Source organism: Chiroxiphia lanceolata, chromosome 20 (assembly GCF_009829145.1).
Source record: "Chiroxiphia lanceolata isolate bChiLan1 chromosome 20, bChiLan1.pri, whole genome shotgun sequence".
NCBI lineage: Eukaryota > Metazoa > Chordata > Aves > Passeriformes > Pipridae > Chiroxiphia > Chiroxiphia lanceolata.
Window position 1 is genome coordinate 11083033 of NC_045656.1, and position 19794 is coordinate 11102826.

A 19794-nucleotide genomic window follows, 5' to 3' on the forward strand; every position below is an offset into this window, starting at 1 on the left:
GCAGCTCCTGCTGCTCCCAGTGGGGATTCCCCCCAAAAGTTTTTCTGAGAACGATAACCAGTAATTAACCTCCTCTCAGTTATTGGTACCTTAAAATACTTTGTGGTGTTTTCAGAGAGCCCCACCTCCCCAGGCTTTGGAACCAGGACTTTTCAGAGAGGTTTCAGGGCCCAGCAGGGCTGTGGCTCTCCTGGGTCAGCCCCTGCCCTAGCCAAGGAAAGCTCTCCCAGAGCTGTTTGTGCTGTGTGACGTGTCCCTGTGCACATGGCCCTGCTGCCTGTGGGGAACTGTATTCCAACACTGAATTTAGGTAAAAAGCTTGACACGGGAATGTCACATTTTGGTTTGGTTTTTTTCCTTTTTCAAACTTTGGGTTGTTTTCTATTTGTGGGGTTGGGAATTTCTGCTTTCTAAAATATTGAAAAGCAAGTGCTTGAGCTGGGTGGGCTCTGACTCTGGTGGGAAGAGAAGTTCTCTCCTACTCCTGTGGTTAGACTTGGGCATGTTGGTTTTAATTACTTGTGGGTCTTACCTCCTTTTTTGTATGACCTACTTTAAAATTAATGGGTGGGAAATTGTCATTATTTTTAGATAACCTGAACTTGTGAAATATGGTTTGATCTATTTATATACTACCTTGAATTGATTGGTGAAGAAAGTAGGTATAATGAACCTGATGATTTTAACCAAAGTACAGCATGATTTACTGGTGGAGAAACACATCAATTGGTTGAAAGTATTGCTGTGCTGTACAGGGGCTTTTTCATATGAATTTAGATAAAGCTTTTAAATTTTTCTTTGATATTTCTTTCACCTGAAGAGCACATAAGCAGTGTTCAAAAACTGGAGTTTGGTTATGTGCACTAGTTCAATGCCCTCATTTAGAACAAGTCATATGAGTTATAAATCAGATCTAGGTTAAGGATTACTCCTTCCGTGTAATTGTACAATCAAGAATATTTAACTGGGATAAGCTTATTTTTGTGAGCTTAGCTACTGCCAGGTTTGAATATAAAAGCAAAATGTTAGTTTCCTTCATGGCTAACTGATTTTAAGTCATTCCGACTAGTATTTTGTGGAGCTGTCCTTTTTTATGTTAGGTTTGATTTCTCAACTCTGATGCTGGTAATAGAAGACTATTTGCTTTGTGCAGTCTTCTTTCTCCTTTCTTCTGAAATAGTTGCACTAAGTGTACTAATGAGCCCTGAATTCCTTAAAAGAATGAATCAATAGGTGTTTTGATTTACAGCACATTTTTAATTGCCTGCTTACTGTAGTATAAGGAGAACTTCAGACTGGTTTGAAGGAGATCAGATAAACATGTTCCATGTTTGAGGGTGTAGCTGTAAAAACTTCCTTTGTTGATCCACCAGAAGAGTTCCTGAAGGTGTGATGGGGACATTCCATTTCTGCAGCACAATATATTGAACAGTGATAAAAGTGTAAAGAGCTGGAGTTGGTACTACAGGATTTCCTTTGTTCTTTCTAAGGAGTTGTAGTGTCCTTTCTGGGGCAAAAAAATATAATAAAAGAATGACTAAAATGATATGAATGATGTGTTGCAAATGAGCTGGTAGAGTTCCTTTAAATTATTCAGCGTCTCACAGGTACCAGCAGGAATTGCAAAGTGTGTTTTTTAAAGAGAACTAATTATAAAACCGACTTAAAACTTTAATGATAAAGTAAAAGATTTCTTAGGAAACTGGTGATGAATAAAGGAAGTTTAATCTAGTGAAATTTTCGTTTTAGAGTGAAAATTCTTTGCAAACTCTTAGTTTGAGATATTGAGATTTTAGACTGAAAATATTTGTGAGCATTTAGAATCTTACAGGGTATTGATATTTTTGTCAATATCACCTAGGGCAAAAATGAATACATAAGAGACCATATATTATTCTGTGTCTTGAGAAAATACATGAAAAAGTGATTGTTAGTGAATTTTAGGGTTTTCATGTTCATTTTTAAGTTTGTCATTAAGCTGAAGTTCAGGGCTTGTCCCTGCAATCATCAGTTTGCCTTGGTGGAGCAGGAGTGTAATCCCTGGTATCCAAGCCTGGCCAGTATTTTGGTTCTGTCGTCCACCTGTTTCCCAGGTGGGCTCACCCAGCTTTAAACACATCAGGTATAAAGGTGAATAGTGACTGTTGGATTTTTCTTGAGCATTTAAAAATTCTTTCATTGCACTGAACATAACTGTTAGTTCTTGACTGAACTGGCTTGGCAGCAGTAGGTTTATGGTTGGACTCTGATCTTAAAGGTCTTTCCCACCCTAAATGATTCTGTGACTTATAGCTCTTTTTTCCAATTACAAAGTCTTCCACAGATTGTAATACTGAATTTAGCAACTGCAGATCCATGGATGTTATTCAAAGTTTCTATAGTAACTTTTGGAAAACTTTTCCCAATAAAGTGAGTATCAGAAGCAGCTGAAAAGACACCCCTTTTATCAGTCTGTTAGACTGACTGGAAAGATTTTAATACCAGTAAAAGCAAAGATGTGCAGCAATTCCTGCTCATTGATCTCGTGAAGAGGTGAAAGAACTGTTTTCTGATGGATTAGGGAGTAAATCCCTCATATTTGTGGGGTGGAGGAGGGCAGAGAGGAACAGGGCAGGATTTGGTTCCTGCAGGCAGTGACAGGGACAGGGACAGGGACAGCACTGCTCAGCCTGGGGAGGTTCCCCTGCTCCAGCACAGACCAGCTGAGCAGGGTTAGTTTGTGAGGTCTGCCTTTAGGATTGAGTTCTGAGGTGTGCAGAGTGGAACAAAGAAGGGTCCAAGCCATGCAGAGAGCATCCCATCACCGAGGGCACTTCATCCCTTTCCAGAATGGTTCCGTGGCTTTATAAAATTTACCAACTCAGCAGGTCCCAGCCAGCAGAGCAGGTGAAGTCCTTTTGTGCCGCACATTTGCTTTGATAATTACCCTGAAGCAAACCGGTACATTTGTGGTTCTAATTTTATGCAGCCACTTAACTAATTACTGCTGTCAGGAGCAATCTTTCCCTGGCAGTGACACCCGTGTGTCCCAGCTCCAGGGGCCACCCCAGCGCCGCTGTTGGGTGGGTGGGCTGAGCTCAGGTACCTGTGGGAGCAGGGGCTGGAGTGGTTTTAGCTGGATGCTGCAGCAGGGGCTGGAGCCCCACCAGGGTGGGTGGTTTTTGCTGCAGCAGGGGCTGGAGCCCCACCAGGGTGGGTGGTTTTTGCTGCAGCAGGGGCTGGAGCCCCACCAGGGTGGGTGGGTTTTGCTGCAGCAGGGGCTGGGTGAAGCCCCAGCCCCGTCTGTCACAGCAGAACATCCGCGGGCGCTGCTCAGGCGGCTCCTCAGAGCCCTCATCAAATTATCCCCAGACAATAATCAGGTCGCTGCTCTGGGGTTAATGGCACCTCAGAGCCCTGTCAAGGGCTTTATTTAATGCGCCCCAGACCTGGAGTGGTGCAGGTGCCATTTCAGGCCCTCATTTAATTTAAGCTGCTTTAGTTGGCATGGCAACTAGTTGAGACATCTGGGAGACATTATGCTCGGGATTGAGATTTAGGAGGATTTGTGGCGTGGCAAAACAAAAATCTTATCGTAATAAAGTGCAGAGTAATGCTTTTGGGTTTTTTAAAATATTTTGCATTAAATTGAATGTAAGGATTTGTTGCAGCTGTAAGGTAAACCCCGAATTTTAAAAGCCTGGTATAAATATTTAAGAGGGTCTTTGCTAAAGGAAAAGAAAAATTAGAGGATTACAAATTATGGCGCTGCAGGGATGGGTTTTTTCTTTATGAATTCTTTATGAATGCAATTTTAATTTTTTCTCCCTCAAAAAGTTGGCAATATTTAATTTATAAAATGAATTTTTGTGTGGTGTGCTGATGGCAGCTGAACTGTTTGGCCAGTGGGGATTTGGCTGGAGAGGGTTGGCAGAGCAACAGATGGAAGTGAAACATTGACTAGGTAGAAATGAAAGAAAATTTGATACCTTGCTGTAGAGTTTAACACTTTACCTCCTTCAGCCACAAATGTAATAATATCAGAGACTCTTGTTTGAAATATGACTGCTGAACTAAGCTTTTAAAGCAGGAATTATTTTAATTAATGCATGCAGTGCCCCACTATTTATTGTGATGATTTCTGTTACAACTCCAAGCAGTTCTGGTTGGGATTTGTGGGCAGGTGTCTATGGTGCTTGGGCAGTGACAGGGTGGGCACTGGGTACATGTAGGGAAGGGGGTGGATTTTCAAAACTCCACATTCCTGCCTGGGACCCTCCTGAAGGTGCTTGGGATGAGGACTGGCACCTGCTTCTTGGGCTGCTGGAACTGTGTCCACTGTGAGGATGGTCCTGCAGTTGTGTGGAATCTGTGGCTTACCAACCTTAAGGAAAAATTTAAAGGTTTCCAGATGCCATTAATTATATCAATTTCCTTTGTTCTGTTTTCTGAGCTGTAGTTTGGCTTTGGAAAAACTTTGTACAACCACCTTAATGCAAACACTGTGACTGACTAACCTGTTTTCTTCCACAACTCCTTTTTTATTTTCATTCTTGTAAGAGTTTGGAGGCTTGACCTCTGAAGCAGCTTTATTGTCTTTAACTCAATAGTTCTGACCTGTAAGAGCTCGAATAAGTAGGAGTTAGTAAATGTTTCAGGAGCTTCTGTGCCAGATGTTCTGCCTTTCCTTGACCAATGACTGAAGATATGTTGTCACTGAGTTGATGCAGAGTGACCTCCATAAGATTATCGTCTCTCCTCAGCCACTCAGCTCGGATCATGTCAAAGTTTTTCTTTACCAGATTTTAAGAGGTAACTTTTCTTCTTGTAAATGTAAAGAAAAGTCCATAGTAGTAGTATTTTTTCTGTTTCTTGATGTTTATTCTCAAGGCATCCTCGTCTTGAATGAGTTTCCCGTGGAAACTTCTTTTAATTTCATATTTGAATAAATAGCAAGCATGCATCACTGTAGCTACAAGAGCATGGCAGCCCTGCTGCTTTCCAGCATAGTCAGGGGGAAGGAATCAAGGCTTTTAGAATCAAGGCACAGAAAGGACACCTGGACTGAGCCAAGTCGGTAAATATGTGTAACTGTACCCACCTAAGGTCAAAATTGTTACTGAAAACCAGAGCAGTAAGAGGTGTGTGCCAAAATTCCAGCGTGAGGATTAGCAGAGTATTCATGCCACCACCAGGGAGATGATGTTTTGCTTTTGATTTGTTTTTTGTTGGGTTTTTTTTTTGGGAGGAGGTGGTTTGGGTTTGAGGGTTTTTTAAAAAAAAAGGATACATAAATTCCTTGCTCTATCTAGTTTATATGCTCCAAAATTTTACCCTCTCAGTGACTGAGTGTGCACTAGAGACTAGAAGTTAGAGCTGTATAAAAACTGAGCCACAGGCAAAGTCTTTGCTGATGAGGAGTTGCCAGGAAACTGTTGGCAGCCTTAAACTTCTTTTAAAAGGAAAATAATTATTTATGTTAATTTGCTTTAATATTTCAGGTCTGAAATATCTACATTCTGCTGGCATTTTACATCGAGACATTAAACCAGGGAACCTACTTGTGAACAGCAACTGTGTCCTTAAGGTGCTACTTACATTTATTGAAGATGTCCCTGTGTATGTGCTGGTTGTTATGGAGCAGTTGTTAATTTTTTAAACAAAAAACATTCAATGTGAACACTTACCCTGAAAGTCAATTTAAAAGGAAAAAATCCCACAGATTCTTTAAAAATTATAAGCAAACATCTTCCTTTCTGCCTTTCTCTGTAAATCTCTGAAAGCAGGAGAGGCACAATCCCTGTGTTTGACTTGTGTGGGATCTCCTGTGCTGGTGGCTGGGAGGGGCAGGGGCTCTGGGGGTGTTTGTGTCCGTGTTCTCCTCAAAGGGAGATGCCACTGAAAGCCCGAGACACTTCCATTAACTTCTCAGGCATAAGGAATTTTGGAGGACTCAGGTGTGTTGTACAGCTGTGCCAAACGTAAAAATTCAGTGTTGTTTTCAGGGGTTTGCTCAGCATTCTAATTGGGAATTTTGGTCTCTTTTCTTAATCACTCTGGTTCGAGGAATTGTTAACAATTCTCCAAGCCAGAGTGAGTAGAAGGCTGAATCTTTAACATTTAGAGGCATATCATGAACAAATGAAGTTTGTTTGGGTTGAAATGCTCTGTACCCAGAGGTTGGTTTTTTGTAGTGCAAAAACACTGTTATAAATAGTATTTATAAATACTGTATACCAACCTAAAATGAGCTGTGATTTCACATCAAACTGTAGGCAGGTTAAATGGCTATGGAATAAAGTGAGATCATTTCCTGCTGCCCCCCTTTCCCCTGGCTCGTGCAGTGGCAGCAGGTTATCTGCTGTGTTTGAGTGCTGCTTGGGATTCCCTGCCTCCTCCCCAGAAGGTTGCCTATTTGAACTGCAGAAAGTGTTTTGGTTGTTTTAATTTTTTTATTTACCTTCTCAATTTAGATTTGTGATTTTGGATTGGCCAGGGTGGAAGAGTTAGACGAATCCCGGCACATGACTCAGGAAGTTGTCACTCAGTATTACCGCGCTCCGGAGATCCTGATGGGCAGCCGCCACTACAGCAATGCCATCGACATCTGGTCTGTTGGCTGCATCTTTGCAGAGTTGCTTGGGCGAAGGATATTGTTCCAGGCACAGAGTCCCATCCAGCAGGTATCCTTGTGTTCCCCTTTCAGCGTTTTTCCACTGTCATTTCCTGGAGTCAGCTGGGCTGATGCGCTTCAAGGAAGGCACTGAGGGGCTGGAGTGAGTGCAGACAAGGGCAGTGGAGCTGGGGAAGGGGCTGGAGCACAAGTCTGGTGAGAGGGAGCTGGGGGGGCTCAGCCTGGAGAAAAGGAGGCTCAGGGGGGACCTTCTGGCTCTAGAACTCCCTGACAGAAGGGGGGGTCAGGCTCTGCTCCCAGGGAACAAGGGACAGGAGGAGAGGGAACAGTCCCAAGCTGTGCCATGGCAGGGCCATGCACTGACATGTGTGTCCTGTGTTAGCTGAGCAGTGTGCCATGGTGGGCAGTGCACTGACACCCCTGTGTCCTGTGTTAGCTGAGCAGTGTGCCATGGCAGGGCCATGCACTGACACCCGTGTGCTCTGCCCTGCAGCTGGACCTGATCACAGACCTGCTGGGCACGCCGTCGCTGGAGGCCATGAGGACGGCGTGTGAAGGCGCCAAGGCACACATACTCAGGGGTCCTCATAAACAGGTACCTGGAGGGGCTGGACACTGGGGCAGGGGACCCTTCATCAGCCCCACGAGTCACATTCCCTCTGGGCAGGGCTCCTGCTGCAGCATCACAGCGTTTCACAGCTCGGTTAAATTCTCAGGGCCCGTTTGTTGTAAATGCTTCGTTTGGACATTCAGTCCCAGAGCTGTCTCTGCCTGTTAACCAGGGTTAAACTACCAGCAGTGTTGTGGTGCTGCAGTGATGGGGGTTAGTGGTGTAATTAGTCCAACTGCTGTGAAGACAGGGTGGGTTTTCACTAGTGAAGTGCATTTCTGGGTTCTGCCTTCGATATATTGTTTGACTTGATGACACAGGTGAAAGTCTCCCTTTCTGAAGTGACAGTGTTGTGATAGCTATTTTGAATGAAGATGTTAAATTTAAGTGATAGTATTGTCAAGAGACGTAAATGAAAATAAATGAAAATTGACAGTATAACCAGAAAGCCCTGAGGGGTCCTGCACTGCCGGGATCAGGAGTGTTAGAGCTGGAACTTGTCCGTGTCCCAGAGCTGAGGGCAGAACCCCAGCCCCAGAGGGTCTCTGCACACCTTTGTGCTGACCTGAGCTGCTCAGGAAGGGTCAACAAGAGACTGAAAGCTGAGATAGAGCATACAGCACAGCTGAAGTAAAAGTTAATTTAAAAAAAGACAACCAGCAAACCAGGGGGAAAAAAGGCAGGATGGTGTCATTGTTCTGACTGGGCAATAAAAAGTGCAAATGCTGTTACTATAACAAAGAAATGCTTGTGCAGGCATCCCTGGTGCAGGGATAGAGCTGTGTGGCCATCCAATATGGTCATTTTTATGATTGTTAGTAAAAATTACAAAATCATTGACCTGTACATCAGATCTTTCCAGTAGTTAAGTTTGCATCTTTATTTTCTGCATGTTGAAGTAATTTCTCACATGTCTGTTCACCACAATAGTAGTTACCATAGAAATGAGCATTGCATGTATATTCTGCTTTATTATTGACATGTGGGAGTTCTGCCTCCTTGGCAGTTTGCATTCATTACATCAAGTTGTCTCTATTTCATTTCATGACAGGATTTTTTTCTTCGAGCATTAATAATAGGAGGATTTCCTACAGACTTTCTCTACCAGTTTTAAAACAAATCAAGTATGTTTTTCTGCTACCATGTGCTAGAAGAGTTGTAACTCTGAAACCCAGTGTCTCACGACCCACAGAATGATGAGAATACTAAAAAGCAAGTGAGGTGAAATGGTATAAAAAGCTTTCAGTACAGATATAATGTCCTTTAGGCATGAAGTTGTAGGAAATGCACTCTAAGAGTTAGTTCTGTGTCAGTTGGGGAAAACAAGGTTCATTTTCCATGGATTGCCACAGGAGCTGAGCAGTCTCTGGAGCTGGTGTGCTCATTGCGACTTGGAACTAGGGGATACAGAGCATTCAGGGGATTAATGGTATTTCTCTGGTTTCAGCTTGAAGCAAACTTCATGTTGGAATGCAAATTCCTGGCTTTTCGTATTCTGAAATGGACCTTTCTGTGGTTATAAACAGTTAAAGTTACCAGGTTCTTAATTGGACTAATAGAGAGAGAAACCAAGTTAGATACAGGCGATTACTTTGTCACACCAACTATTTTTACTCACCGTAGGTGAGTGCAGTGGGAGGGGAGGGTGAAGCATTTTGCTGCTCCATGTAAAAATAGTTCAGTGCAGGAAGGTTCTGATTAACCCCCCAGCACTGTATGCTGGCAGAGTGGGCATTGCCATGCTCCAGGGGCCTCTTTGTCACCTGGTGTTTGGAAGTTTCCCTTCAGGCTCAGTTCCAGTGAGTTGATGCAGCTGCCCCAGCAGCCCTGGGGTGATGAGCTGTCCCCACCGGCTCCGCTCACCCCCTCTCCAGGAAAGCCTTTGGAATTTGTGCCCCTCTGCTGTGGGAGAGGCCAGGAGGAGGATGCTCCTTCCTTGCTGACAGACTGACCACTGATTCCATGGCACCCAAATCCCAGTGCAATTCCATTTTCCCAGTTCCCAACACCCGGGCAGTGCTCCTGCAGGACTGCTCCCAGCTCTGGCTGAGGGAGCGCTGTCCCCAAGAACTGTCTCTAACCAGGTGCTTCTGAGATGGCAGGACAAGCTGCTGTCAAGGGCCATAAATGTAAACAAAAAAAGGGAGTCCTTAATTTCTGTTGGATGCAACAGCTTCCATAAGGAAGGAATGTAATACTGTTTTTCTGCTCCGGCATATGGATGAAACCTGTGTAATCACAGTGCTTGGCCCACAGTGCTTTTGTGTGTAGATGGTACTTAAGAATTAGAAAAATCAGGTGAAGTTACCAAATATTACAGCTTCATATTCCATAGGCTGCCCTGAGAAACCAAGTGCTCAGGGCTGCATGTGGTGGTTCAGGGTTAACTTGGGCTGATGTCACTGTGGAGGTGTAATTCTTATTTATACTGGGAAATTTACGGCAACTGTGACATCCAGTACAGTCCTTCTGTCACTGTCAGTCAGCTGTGGATTGCCTGGGCAAGGAAAAGCAAAGTAATTTATAATTTGGGAGTGATTGAGATCAGAAAAATGAACTACTGGAAATGAAGGGTTAATCAAACCCCTGAGCAGCTACAGCTGGGAGTGATGAGTGGTGTCTGTGTAGAAAAATAAATTAAAAAAAAAAATAAGTTTGTCCAGGGATTACATCTGAACTAAGGGAAAAAATGATCCATTGCAGTTGCTGAGTTCTGTAATGGTGGTTATTGTCGGGCTGGGAAGGGTTGGGTACCGTGTGTCCTCTTTAACAAGGAGTTTGTCCTTGATGACTACGGAATTGCGTGTGCTGGAACAGGGTTTTCCTGCTGATGGATCTGACAGGACACTCTGTGCTTCTCTTCCTCCCATTCCCCCTACAGCCATCCCTTCCTGTCCTATATACACTCTCCAGTCAAGCTACACATGAAGCAGTTCATCTCCTTTGCAGGATGTTGGTCTTTGATCCAGTAAGTATGACTGAAAATTATCTCAAGTACTTTTGGTTTGAACAGTTTTTGTTGTCTGATACCTAAATGAGTGTTTTAAGTCAAGGACTGCTTTAGCTGGTTTCCTTCTACGTGGCATTGCAGTACTTTTGGTCTGTAAAAGACATAAAAATGTCCTAACAGGCCAGTGAATTCCCCCTGGAATGGGGGTTCCACATTTAAAGCCGAGTGGTCTTGTGAAGGAAGCTGCTGACGGGTGAGGGGGTGTGTGACTCATGCTCTTTTCCGAGCTGGGTGTAGGTAGCAGAACATCAGCTACTTTGATGCAGTTCTAATTAGGGACACGGGGGTGTTCCCGGTCTTGCAACACACAGAAAATTCCTCCTGCATCCCCAGTCACAGAACAGGATCATTTTTCCACTGTTCTTATAATAAAAATGTGGTTCTGTGAATTTTGGATTTCATCTCCAGGGACACTATAGAGAATTGTCATTAGAAAATCTGATACCAGAATTGATAATTTTAATTATTTCATTCTCACAGACCTCCCCCCAGCATTGCAAATAAAAACCAGGCAGTGACTGCAGTGCAAAGGAGGAGGCCAGGAGCTGATGAAGCACTCAGAAGGCACTGGCTTTGGGGTTTATTTTTTTTTAAACCTTAAGACTGCTTTGCTGAACAGAACCATGGAAATGTTAAATTATAACTTCCGTATAAAAAACCTTAAAGTTTTCCTTTCTAACTCCCTCAGCACTTAGAATGCTGTTATTCCCGGCTTGTTTTGATTTATTGTAGGGGTCACAATTGTGAGGTTATCTGGAGAAAGTAACTATTGGAAAAGGTGTTTCCAACCCTCCCATTAGCAGCCGTTCCTTGGTGGCTGTGGCACAGGAGGGTCGGTGCCATCCCAGCAGGGCTGGTTCCTGAGCCACAGCTCCCCTCTAGTGGCAGCTCCTGCAGCTCCCAGGCAGCGGGACATGAACTGGTTCCTTCACAGGATCAGGAGTTGAGAAACCACTGGCAATTAATCGATGAGTAGTTTCAATACCCCTGGAAGTCTCCTCACTGTTCCTTTCCCTTTTCTGTCCTGTGTTTCTCCCCAGTCCAAAAGGATATCTGCTAAGGATGCCTTAGCTCACCCCTATCTGGACGAGGGGCGGTTGCGGTACCACACCTGTATGTGTAAATGTTGTTTTTCCACATCCACTGGAAGAGTTTATACGAGTGATTTTGAACCCATCACTAATCCCAAATTTGATGACACTTTTGAAAAGAACCTCAGTTCTGTTCGGCAGGTTAAAGGTGAGCAGGGGTTAAGGTTGGATGTGCAGTTGTCCTCCTGCTCCCCCCCTCAGCAGGGTGGATCTGGGATGTAGCTGGGATGTGTGCTCTGGATCTGTGTGGTGGTTTGAGACCCCCAGAAATCCAATTTCCGAGTCCAAGCCCCCCTCCCACAACTCACCCCAGTGTGCACTAACCCCAGGGCTGGTTTCTTTCAAATATTTTTCCATAGTAGACACTGGAAACAATTTCTAGTCCCTAAAAGAACAGAATTATCAGTGTTCTGACATAACAGTGGCACAAGCACAGGCTGACATGCAGAGGTCTGTGGGTTTCAAACCTTGTCAGCACTGTCCCCAGTGCCCTGTTCCTCATCTTTTTACTGAATGGTGGCACTGGGGGAAGGGGAAATTGGTGGTGTGGCCCTTTTGGGGTACGAGCTGTGACCTCCACAGCTGTGCTGCAGAAAGAGGCAGCAGCTTCCAGGAGCTGAAGCTGAGATTTAGGGAAGCTGGAGCTCTTTTATCCTCACTAAAATGCACTTTCAGTAAGGAAACCTTTATTCCCCCCATCTTCATTGCATTTTACTGAAGCCAGAAATGTTAATGCTGTGGTGTTTTGTATTTTTCTCCTGTGTACAGAAATAATTCATCAGTTCATTTTGGAACAGCAGAAAGGAAACAGAGTGCCTCTCTGCATCAACCCTCAGTCTGCTGCTTTTAAGAGCTTTATTAGGTAACTGTATGTAATCACATCTGATATTAATTCCCATTTATTAGTAGTACAGAATTTGCACATCCAGAATGTTTTAGGTTTTCAGTTTTCCCTGAGAGTAGGAAAGGCCCGTAGATAAAACCCTGGTACACTATTTATATGAACTCTTCTAGAATTTAAATAAAATGTGCAAAAGTTTCAAGTACTATTACTGTGTAAAAGAAGAGAAGTCAGACTGAAAATGAGAATAGGAAGGTCAGCAAGTTGGGTCCTGATTGCAGAATTAGCATTAGAAGGAACGCTGAGGGTGCAAGCGGGCAGATAGAAGGTGGTGCAGGGTTTGCTGTCAGTGCTGGTCACTGTTGCTCGGGGGGGGGTTCTGTTCTCCTGGTTGGCCTCCAGCCCAGCACTGAAGTTCTGCCTGTGAGCTCCTGCAAATGACTCTGCCTGTCTGTCCCTGCCTGCAGCTCCACGGTCGCCCAGCCCTCCGAGATGCCGCCGTCTCCGCTGGTGTGGGAGTGACGTGGAGCTCACGTACTACTGAAGATGTAATGTAGCTTTCCACTGGAGCCTGGGATTTGCAATTCTGGAGGTTAATCATGCTTGTACTGTAATTTTACTAATGAAGTTTTAAAATAACAACCACTACTTGTACAATATGAATAATATTTAGAAATGTACTAGACTTTTAATCTTGTAAAGTGGTTGTGCTTTTAGAAGAAAATATTTTACCCAGAGTTGCACGTGTTTTATGAATTCTAGTGCAGCTGTGATGGCTCAGCTCAGAACAAACAGAATTGAACCAAATTCGGGGAGGTTTTTTCTTTTTTTCTTTTCCTTTTTCTTTTTTTTTTTTTTTTAATTGAAGTGAGATTGTACAAACAGATAGACATACATTTTGATATTGAGCCATTCCTGGAGATTTTGGGTTTTCTAAAACTAAGGAATACAGAAAACTTGACTGCGACCAATCATGAAGTCCCTTTGGGGGGCTGTGACCACGGGAAGTGGCCACGTCCCCTGATGCCCAAACCCTATAAATAGCTTCTCACTAGAGCTGTGATGGTGATGTGTGCTGTTCTAAAATCAAATGTTGTGAGTAGAGAGAATGAGTTTGTGACTAGGAGAGACGAAACTTCTGTTTCCTTACCCAGTATAAATATATATATATATTTAATCTATTTTTATTAGAAGTTTTTCTGCTCTTTCTTACATAAAACCCCCCAGCATGCATCTTCTATGTGTGTAAATAATTCCATTTATGAGCTAATTTCAGAGATCCCTGACATCATTGCTGTATAGAGAGAAACTAGCTTGCACATTTTAGGTCTGTGAAATTTTGTGAGAACTTTTTCCTGCACTGGACAGTTGAGAGAAAAAAAAAAGAAAAGGACAAAAAAAAGCACATAGGGAATTCTGTTAATTGTGTTTGTGTCTTTAGGCAAAGCTGTGGAAGTCTTGAAATGTCACAGTAGTAAATAACTTTTATTACTTTTTGGCTAATTCTTTTTCTGTTGGAACACTGAATTCTGTGCATATGTATATATGAACACAAATTGAAGGCCTCTACCTCCTGGAGTATACAACTTGGTTTGTTTACCTCCACATGATTTTTTTTTTTTTAAGTTCAGTGTGGAGACTTGAAACTTGAATGTCCCTTCCAACTTTTGTATTTAAAACAAGACTAGAAAATTGAAGACTGTTTTTCACCTGTACAAAGGAATACTAAAGGGTGGTCTTAAAATTTGAGCCTTGGTCTGGAGAGAAACCGTGGTGTTTGTTATGGACAATTAACTGTTAAAGTTATTGTAAGTTATCTGTATTTAGCAGAGTATTTTCAACAAGAGTGATCTGAGCTGGAATTGGAGACTATTAGTAAGTTATGTTTGGAAGTTTTAACTTCAATGAAGTAATTATTTGCTGTGAAAGAGACAAACATTGAATAACTGAACAAAGATGGTGCAATATCTTTGTTTTTTATGAGGCTCCTGAGAATAAAACCAACGGAAGCATTTCAATTCACTTGAATGAGAAACGTGTTTAATTAACGAGCCCCAGAAGACACTGGTATGAAAGGTAAAATCTCAGAGGTTGGTCAGTTAATGTGGCACACTTGCTGGTCACTTTGTAAAATGTAGATTTGGAGTACAGTGGTGAAAACATTAAATGTGACATTTGAAACCGCAGCGGTGGCTGTTGTTATTTCTACCTGATCCCCCCCCTGCATTTGAGACTAGATTGTTACAATCTTGATTAACAACACCAGTAAAAAGAGTTTGTAACAGCGTGGTTTGGGCATGGTGCTGGCTGTTACACACACCTGTATGTGCACACCTATATGACTTACTAGACACAAGACTCACCTGCTCTCTCAGCCTGATCTGGGTAAGGGCTGAACTTGCTGATAAATCAAATTAGTGATTGACTTGAACTGTCCTGGGAGGGGGCCAGACCTCCAGGCAGCTCTGGGTTTGTTTAATTTGCAAAGCACCTGTTACTTTTCGAGCACAAACCCCTTTCCCTGTTCTCTGCAGTCCTGATGCAAAGGGTGCAGAACACAACTGCAGTCCCTGGGCTGTGGTGTGTCAGGGCAGGGGACAGGCTGGGGCTGGCAGGGTGTGAGCACCTGCCACACGTGGCACAGACACTTTGGGCAGAGGGGATTGTTTGGAGCCAATTGCTTGGGGTCTCTGGGTGAATCCTGTCCATAAACATAAAAAGAATAAAAGGTCTTGGGGACCTTTACCTTGCAAGGTGTCTGGGCAGGATGTGGAATAACACTGGCACAAGGTGTAACTAAAACTGTGTACAAATATATGCAAACCACAATGCTGGGAGTGTTTTCTGTAGCCTGACCTGCATTTGCTGTGTTTGCTGTGAGTCAGTGACAGGGAAGGGAGTGCTCCCCTGAGCCCTTGGATGGACACAGTTCCAGTGAGCACTCAGGGGAACACGATGGCAATGGGAGGCATCCCGAGAGCTGCTTTCCTTCCCAGCCAGGGTAAAACCTGGCCTGAGGTTTATCAGAGTTGCATTTTAATCAGTTTTAAGCTTTGCTGATCTCAATGTCAAACGAATTACAGTTGTCATGAGAAGTTTTAAGCTCTGTCACTACAGTGCTTGTCTCCTTGTATGGCCTGTGTCTTGGGAAGGGACCAGGTGTGCTGAGGGCAAAGGAGAACTCGGAGCTGTTCACAAACTGTCAGAGGAACACTGGAGGGTGAGAGGGCCCAACCCTGTGTGTGCACTGTGACACCGAGCAAAGGAGCAGTCGAGGCCAGTCCTGGAACAGTAAGTGGCTGAAATCCATCTCCTGGTGAAGTGTCAGTGACTGATTCGAAGCAGTCTGTGGAAGCTGCTTTTCTCCTCCAGCCCGTTCATCAGCGGCGGATGTGGGACTGGGCTGTTTCCTGGTGGGAGGGAGCCCCAAGTGGTGGTTTGGGGATTTCCTGGGGGGCAAGTTCTCTAATTGTTTTACCCTGGATTTTTTTCAGTAACGGAATCGCGAGACCCTGGGACCGTTAGGTCTCTGTAACCTTTAATATTCTTCTGTCGGGTATAACCTGACAGGAGGTTCTGTCCCCTGTGCTCCACATCCCTGCGCAGGTGTGGATCCTCCAGAGCCGTGTGATCCATGGGCACCCGCAGTCCAGGCAGGTGATGGATCCCCGATCCGCGTGTGCTGCGGGACCCGGCTGGGCTGTGACGGGACGGGGGGAGCGTTTGAGCTCTGTAGGGCGAGAGCGTGCGGGGAAGGATGCGTTGGAGGCGGGAAGAAGTGGGTTTATCTCTGGCTTGGCCCGCGGTGCGGGAGCACGAGGAACAGCCTCTGGATCCGGCCCCGGGGGGCGGCGGGGGCACGCTGAGGGGTGGGGGGGGTCGGTACCGGCAGCGCTGCGATCCCGCACCGGGAAACGGGGAAACCGGGAAAATGGGAAACGGGGAAGCGGGGAGGGGAAGCCGGGGGGCGTGGGCGTGGCCCGGGGGCGTGGCCCGGCACGGATGGGCGTGGCCCTGGCTCAAGGGGGCGTGTCACGGCCGTGGGCGTGTCCCTGTCTCCAGGGGCGTGTCCGTGGGCGTGTCCCGGCGATGGCGGCGGCTCCGCGGTGGCGGGAGCGGCTCTTCGCCCTTTACTTCCTCTCGCACATCCCGATCACGGCCCTCATCGACCTCCAGCCGCTGCTCCCCGCCGGGATCCCCCCGCGGGCCGTGAGTGGGGCCGGGGGGCCGCGCCGGGGCTCGTTCCGCGAACGCGCGCGGAGCATCCGCGGGTTCGGTGGGGCCGGGGGCGGCTTTTGCCGAACCGCGTCTGTGGAGACGCGAGGGGGGAGAGGAACTGCAGTAAATGTGCGTGAGGGAGCGGCTGGAACACGGCGGGGCTGCTGCCCACGGGATGAATCACAGCCGGGTCATTCATCGGGGAGGAGCGGGAACGGGAACACGGGCGGGAACGGGAGCGGCGCTGGGGACGGGGCGCTCCATCGGCGCCTTGGGCGCTGCGAGCGGGGCCGCTGCCCGGAGCCGGGCCTGGGACGTGTCCCCAGTGCCCGGGGGTCATTGATCTCCCCGGGGAACCGGCGCTGGGAATGTTCCTCTCCCCGGGCGGGCGGTGGGTGTCTTACAGCTGCCAGCACCCCGTCCCGTCCCCGCAGTGCCCCCCTGTCCCCGGGGCTGCTGACACGTGCCCCGGGCGGGGCTGGTGCCGGGCGCTCTCTCATCCTGAGGTTTCCTCCGATTCCTGCCAAAAACGTACCAGGGAGTTGTTGCCTCTGCAGCAGCAGGTATCCCAGCGACCGAATTTATTAGTTAAAATCTCTGGTTTGCTGGATTTTGAACAAAATCGTAAAAGACAATAAGCATCGTGAAGTTCATTCAAACCACAGCTGGATGGCTGATAATTAGCTCAGCCCTCATCGTCAGGGTGAAGTCGGCTGTCACCTGCTGTTTGAGCCTCACAATTGGTGACGTGGTTTTTGCCATCAGAATTGCTGGAGAATTACTCTAATGTAGAGGCACCACTTTCAATTAATAGTTAACCAGCAGATCCCAATGCATATCCCCCTGTTCAAAGTCCAACGCAGAGCCATGCTGGAGTTTACATTTCTGTCGTGGAAACTCGTTGCAACTCCCCAAGCCAAATCCTTGGATGGAGCTGTTCCACGGCAGCAGCCGGGCTCCAGCCCTGGAGAAGGAGCCCCCAGAGCCCACTGGGCTGGGCAGGACCTGGGGGGGGCTGGGGGCTCACCCCTCACTCAGACAGAGAGCCCCCCTGGGCTGGCACCAGCAGAGCTCTGCAGAGAGAGGGAAATCATAGCTACGAGTGTCAAGGGGCAGATTTTTGTGGTTTGGGTTTTTTCTGATAGGAAATCGTATTTCAGGAGTAGTTTTTGGAAACTGTACTTAGTGCAGAAGTAATTCTAAAATTGCCTGTAGTGCAAATTTAATACAGACTTAACACAAAGGGTTCATTGCTATAAACATAGTCCCTGTTTAAACTGCAGTACAAATCCTCATGTGCCAAGGTTGGATCACTCTTTTCCCATTGCACTGGTGGCTTCATCCAGTTGAAAATCACAGTCTTTGCCCTGCTGAGGTTGCTGTTCAGTGACAGAATGTGTTGTTCTGGTTTCCCTAAGCTGACAGACCTGTTGCAGCAGTATGCAACTTCCTTCAGGGACCCCATGATGCTGCAGCCCCCGGAGTGGTTCAAGGCCTTCATCTACTGTGAAGCCTTTCTCCAGCTGCCGTTCTTCCCCGTCGCCGCCTACGCCTTCCTGAAGGGTGGGTATGAAACCAGAGCAGGGGCACGTCCTGGGAGCTCTTCTGCACAACTCCAGCTTTTGGAACAGCAGAGAAGGTTTCTGCATCAGTCTCGAGCAGTTTGAGGGACGTACCCTGGGGAGGGCTGGGCTGCCACAGCCCTCACAACGAGTGTGCCACGAGCACTGGGCTACTCTCATGGCAGATTTTACCTGGGAAAGCAGCACAGAATAAAGTCTGTCAGACACAAAACTTTGTGACTACAGGCCCTTGTCAGGTGCAGCCATTTGTGTAATCAGTATTTGACATCTGGCACACTTCCAGGGTAGATAAAGGTCTGGGTCAAGCCTGTGTACTCGTTTTGTTACTTTAAAATTTTCAGGATCACCCCTTTGTTCTGAATTTCCATCAAGGGAGAGAAATTTCTGGGTTCTACTAGTACTTAGGTTTTTTTGTGCTACCTATTCAGTCTGACTGATGGCTGACCCTGGCAGAGAGGCAGCAGTCAGTGTTCTGTTAAGTTAAAAGCCTTGGAATTCTGCTTGTTTCAAAAGTACTTCAATACATTTTCCTTTCTGTTTCTGTGCAGGTGGTTGCAGATGGATCAGGACTCCTGCCATTATCTACTCCACCCACGTAGCCACCACTCTGTTTGCCATCCTGGCCCATATCCTGTTCCACGACTTCTCCAAGTCCGAGCACGTGGGCCCTCAGACGCTGCGTGAGCGCCTCGTTCTGCTCTCTATATACCTGCCCTACCTGCTGATCCCCCTCCTGATCCTGTTCACCATGCTCTGCAACCCCCACTACAAACACGTGGAGAAGAGAAAAAGGAAGTAGCCCCCTCTGGAAGTCGTACCCACCACTCCTGTCCTGGATTTGGTTCCAACCCTGCGCTCACGGAGTCCTCTGGGACAAACATCCCTCTCGTGTTGGCTGCAACAGCTCCTGCCAGGGCACTGCAAGGAAAAATGGAATTGGTTTGAGTGCACAGCTCTGCTTCCTCCACAAACAGCTCTGCCAGAGGCTGGGCCAGCGACCCCCGGGGCCTCTGGGGTCGGGTCTGTGCGGGGCCTCTCCAGCAGGAAAATGGACTTGTAACCCTTGATGTGTAACTGTGAGGGCACACACTCACCCTCTGCAGCTGGTATGTTCTTCCAAGTTCCCTTTTTCCAAGGTGACTGTTTGGAAACCACTTAAGTAGGAAATCTGTCTTCCAACAGCATATTCTGCAGACTCCCCAAATGATTTCACCCAGATTTGCAAAGCTGTGCTTCTGAAACGTTTCCAATCATATCCTGATTCTTAACTTCCTCACCCCTTCCTTTGAAATTTCCCTGCCTTTGCTCTGCTTCATTTTGATTAATTAATGTCTGATCAGTGGTAAATGTGCCAAACTCTGGATTTATGATACTTAAAGTTACCTTTGAAAATGAGGAATATTGCCTAGAGGATTTTGAAGTACTTCAGGAATTGTAAACAAAGAATTGCAAATTTCTCGCTTCCCTGAAATCATTTATAGTATGGAAATAAATAACTACCTGCAATAATCTGCATTTAATCTTCTTCATGGAAAGGCTGAAAGGAACTTACAGTGACCATGAGATGGTAGAGAATTCAGAGTAAATCTATGCATAAATTACAACAACTGATAGAAATTCTGGGGTGGTTGGGGGGTTTTTAAGTTTTCCATTGATCTGCAAGAACACTTGGAGCCTGGTGAGAGGTGACAGGGCCCTGTGAAGCTGCTCAGGTGCTGCCCTTGTATTTCAGGACTTCACTCTGTAAAAGGTAAGCCTTCCCCAGGCTTTGGAATGAGCCACATTTCCATATTGGGTTCCCTAAGACAGACACAAAACACATTGTTTG

The 19794-nt window shown here is 46.1% G+C and overlaps 2 protein-coding genes across 6 annotated transcripts in view; both read left to right on the forward strand.

Annotated features, from left to right (window-relative positions):
- The window catches only part of NLK (nemo like kinase), a 38730-nt gene extending 24379 nt beyond the window's left edge, over positions 1 to 14351 (forward strand). For 4 of the 5 annotated variants that reach the window (XM_032707266.1, XM_032707265.1, XM_032707269.1 and 1 more), the window contains 8 exons: positions 4685 to 4791; positions 5481 to 5598; positions 6476 to 6662; positions 7107 to 7208; positions 10105 to 10191; positions 11274 to 11472; positions 12093 to 12186; positions 12633 to 14351. In XM_032707266.1, coding sequence (XP_032563157.1) covers positions 4685 to 4791; positions 5481 to 5598; positions 6476 to 6662; positions 7107 to 7208; positions 10105 to 10191; positions 11274 to 11472; positions 12093 to 12186; positions 12633 to 12687 — 949 coding nt within the window. In that variant the 3' untranslated portion in view covers positions 12688 to 14351. Of the gene's footprint in view, positions 1 to 4684; positions 4792 to 5480; positions 5599 to 6452; positions 6663 to 7106; positions 7209 to 10104; positions 10192 to 11273; positions 11473 to 12092; positions 12187 to 12632 lie in introns of all 5 variants that reach the window. The other variant, XM_032707268.1, reaches the window with a different exon arrangement.
- A 1862-nt stretch (positions 14352 to 16213) lies between these two features.
- TMEM97 (transmembrane protein 97) lies at positions 16214 to 19475 on the forward strand. Its single transcript, XM_032707270.1, has 3 exons — positions 16214 to 16374; positions 17802 to 17946; positions 18515 to 19475. Exons 1-3 carry the CDS (start codon positions 16255 to 16257, stop codon positions 18763 to 18765), a joined length of 516 nt encoding a protein of 171 aa, XP_032563161.1. The 5' UTR covers positions 16214 to 16254; the 3' UTR covers positions 18766 to 19475.
- Positions 19476 to 19794: the final 319 nt, after the last annotated feature.

Coding starts and splice junctions, on each gene's coding strand:
- TMEM97 (XM_032707270.1), top strand. CDS start 16,255: ATGGCGGCGGCTCCGCGGTGGCGGGAGCGGCTCTTCGCCCTTTACTTC. Junction 16,375..17,801: donor CCGGGATCCCCCCGCGGGCC/GTGAGTGGGGCC, acceptor GGTTTCCCTAAG/CTGACAGACCTGTTGCAGCA. Junction 17,947..18,514: donor CGCCTACGCCTTCCTGAAGG/GTGGGTATGAAA, acceptor GTTTCTGTGCAG/GTGGTTGCAGATGGATCAGG.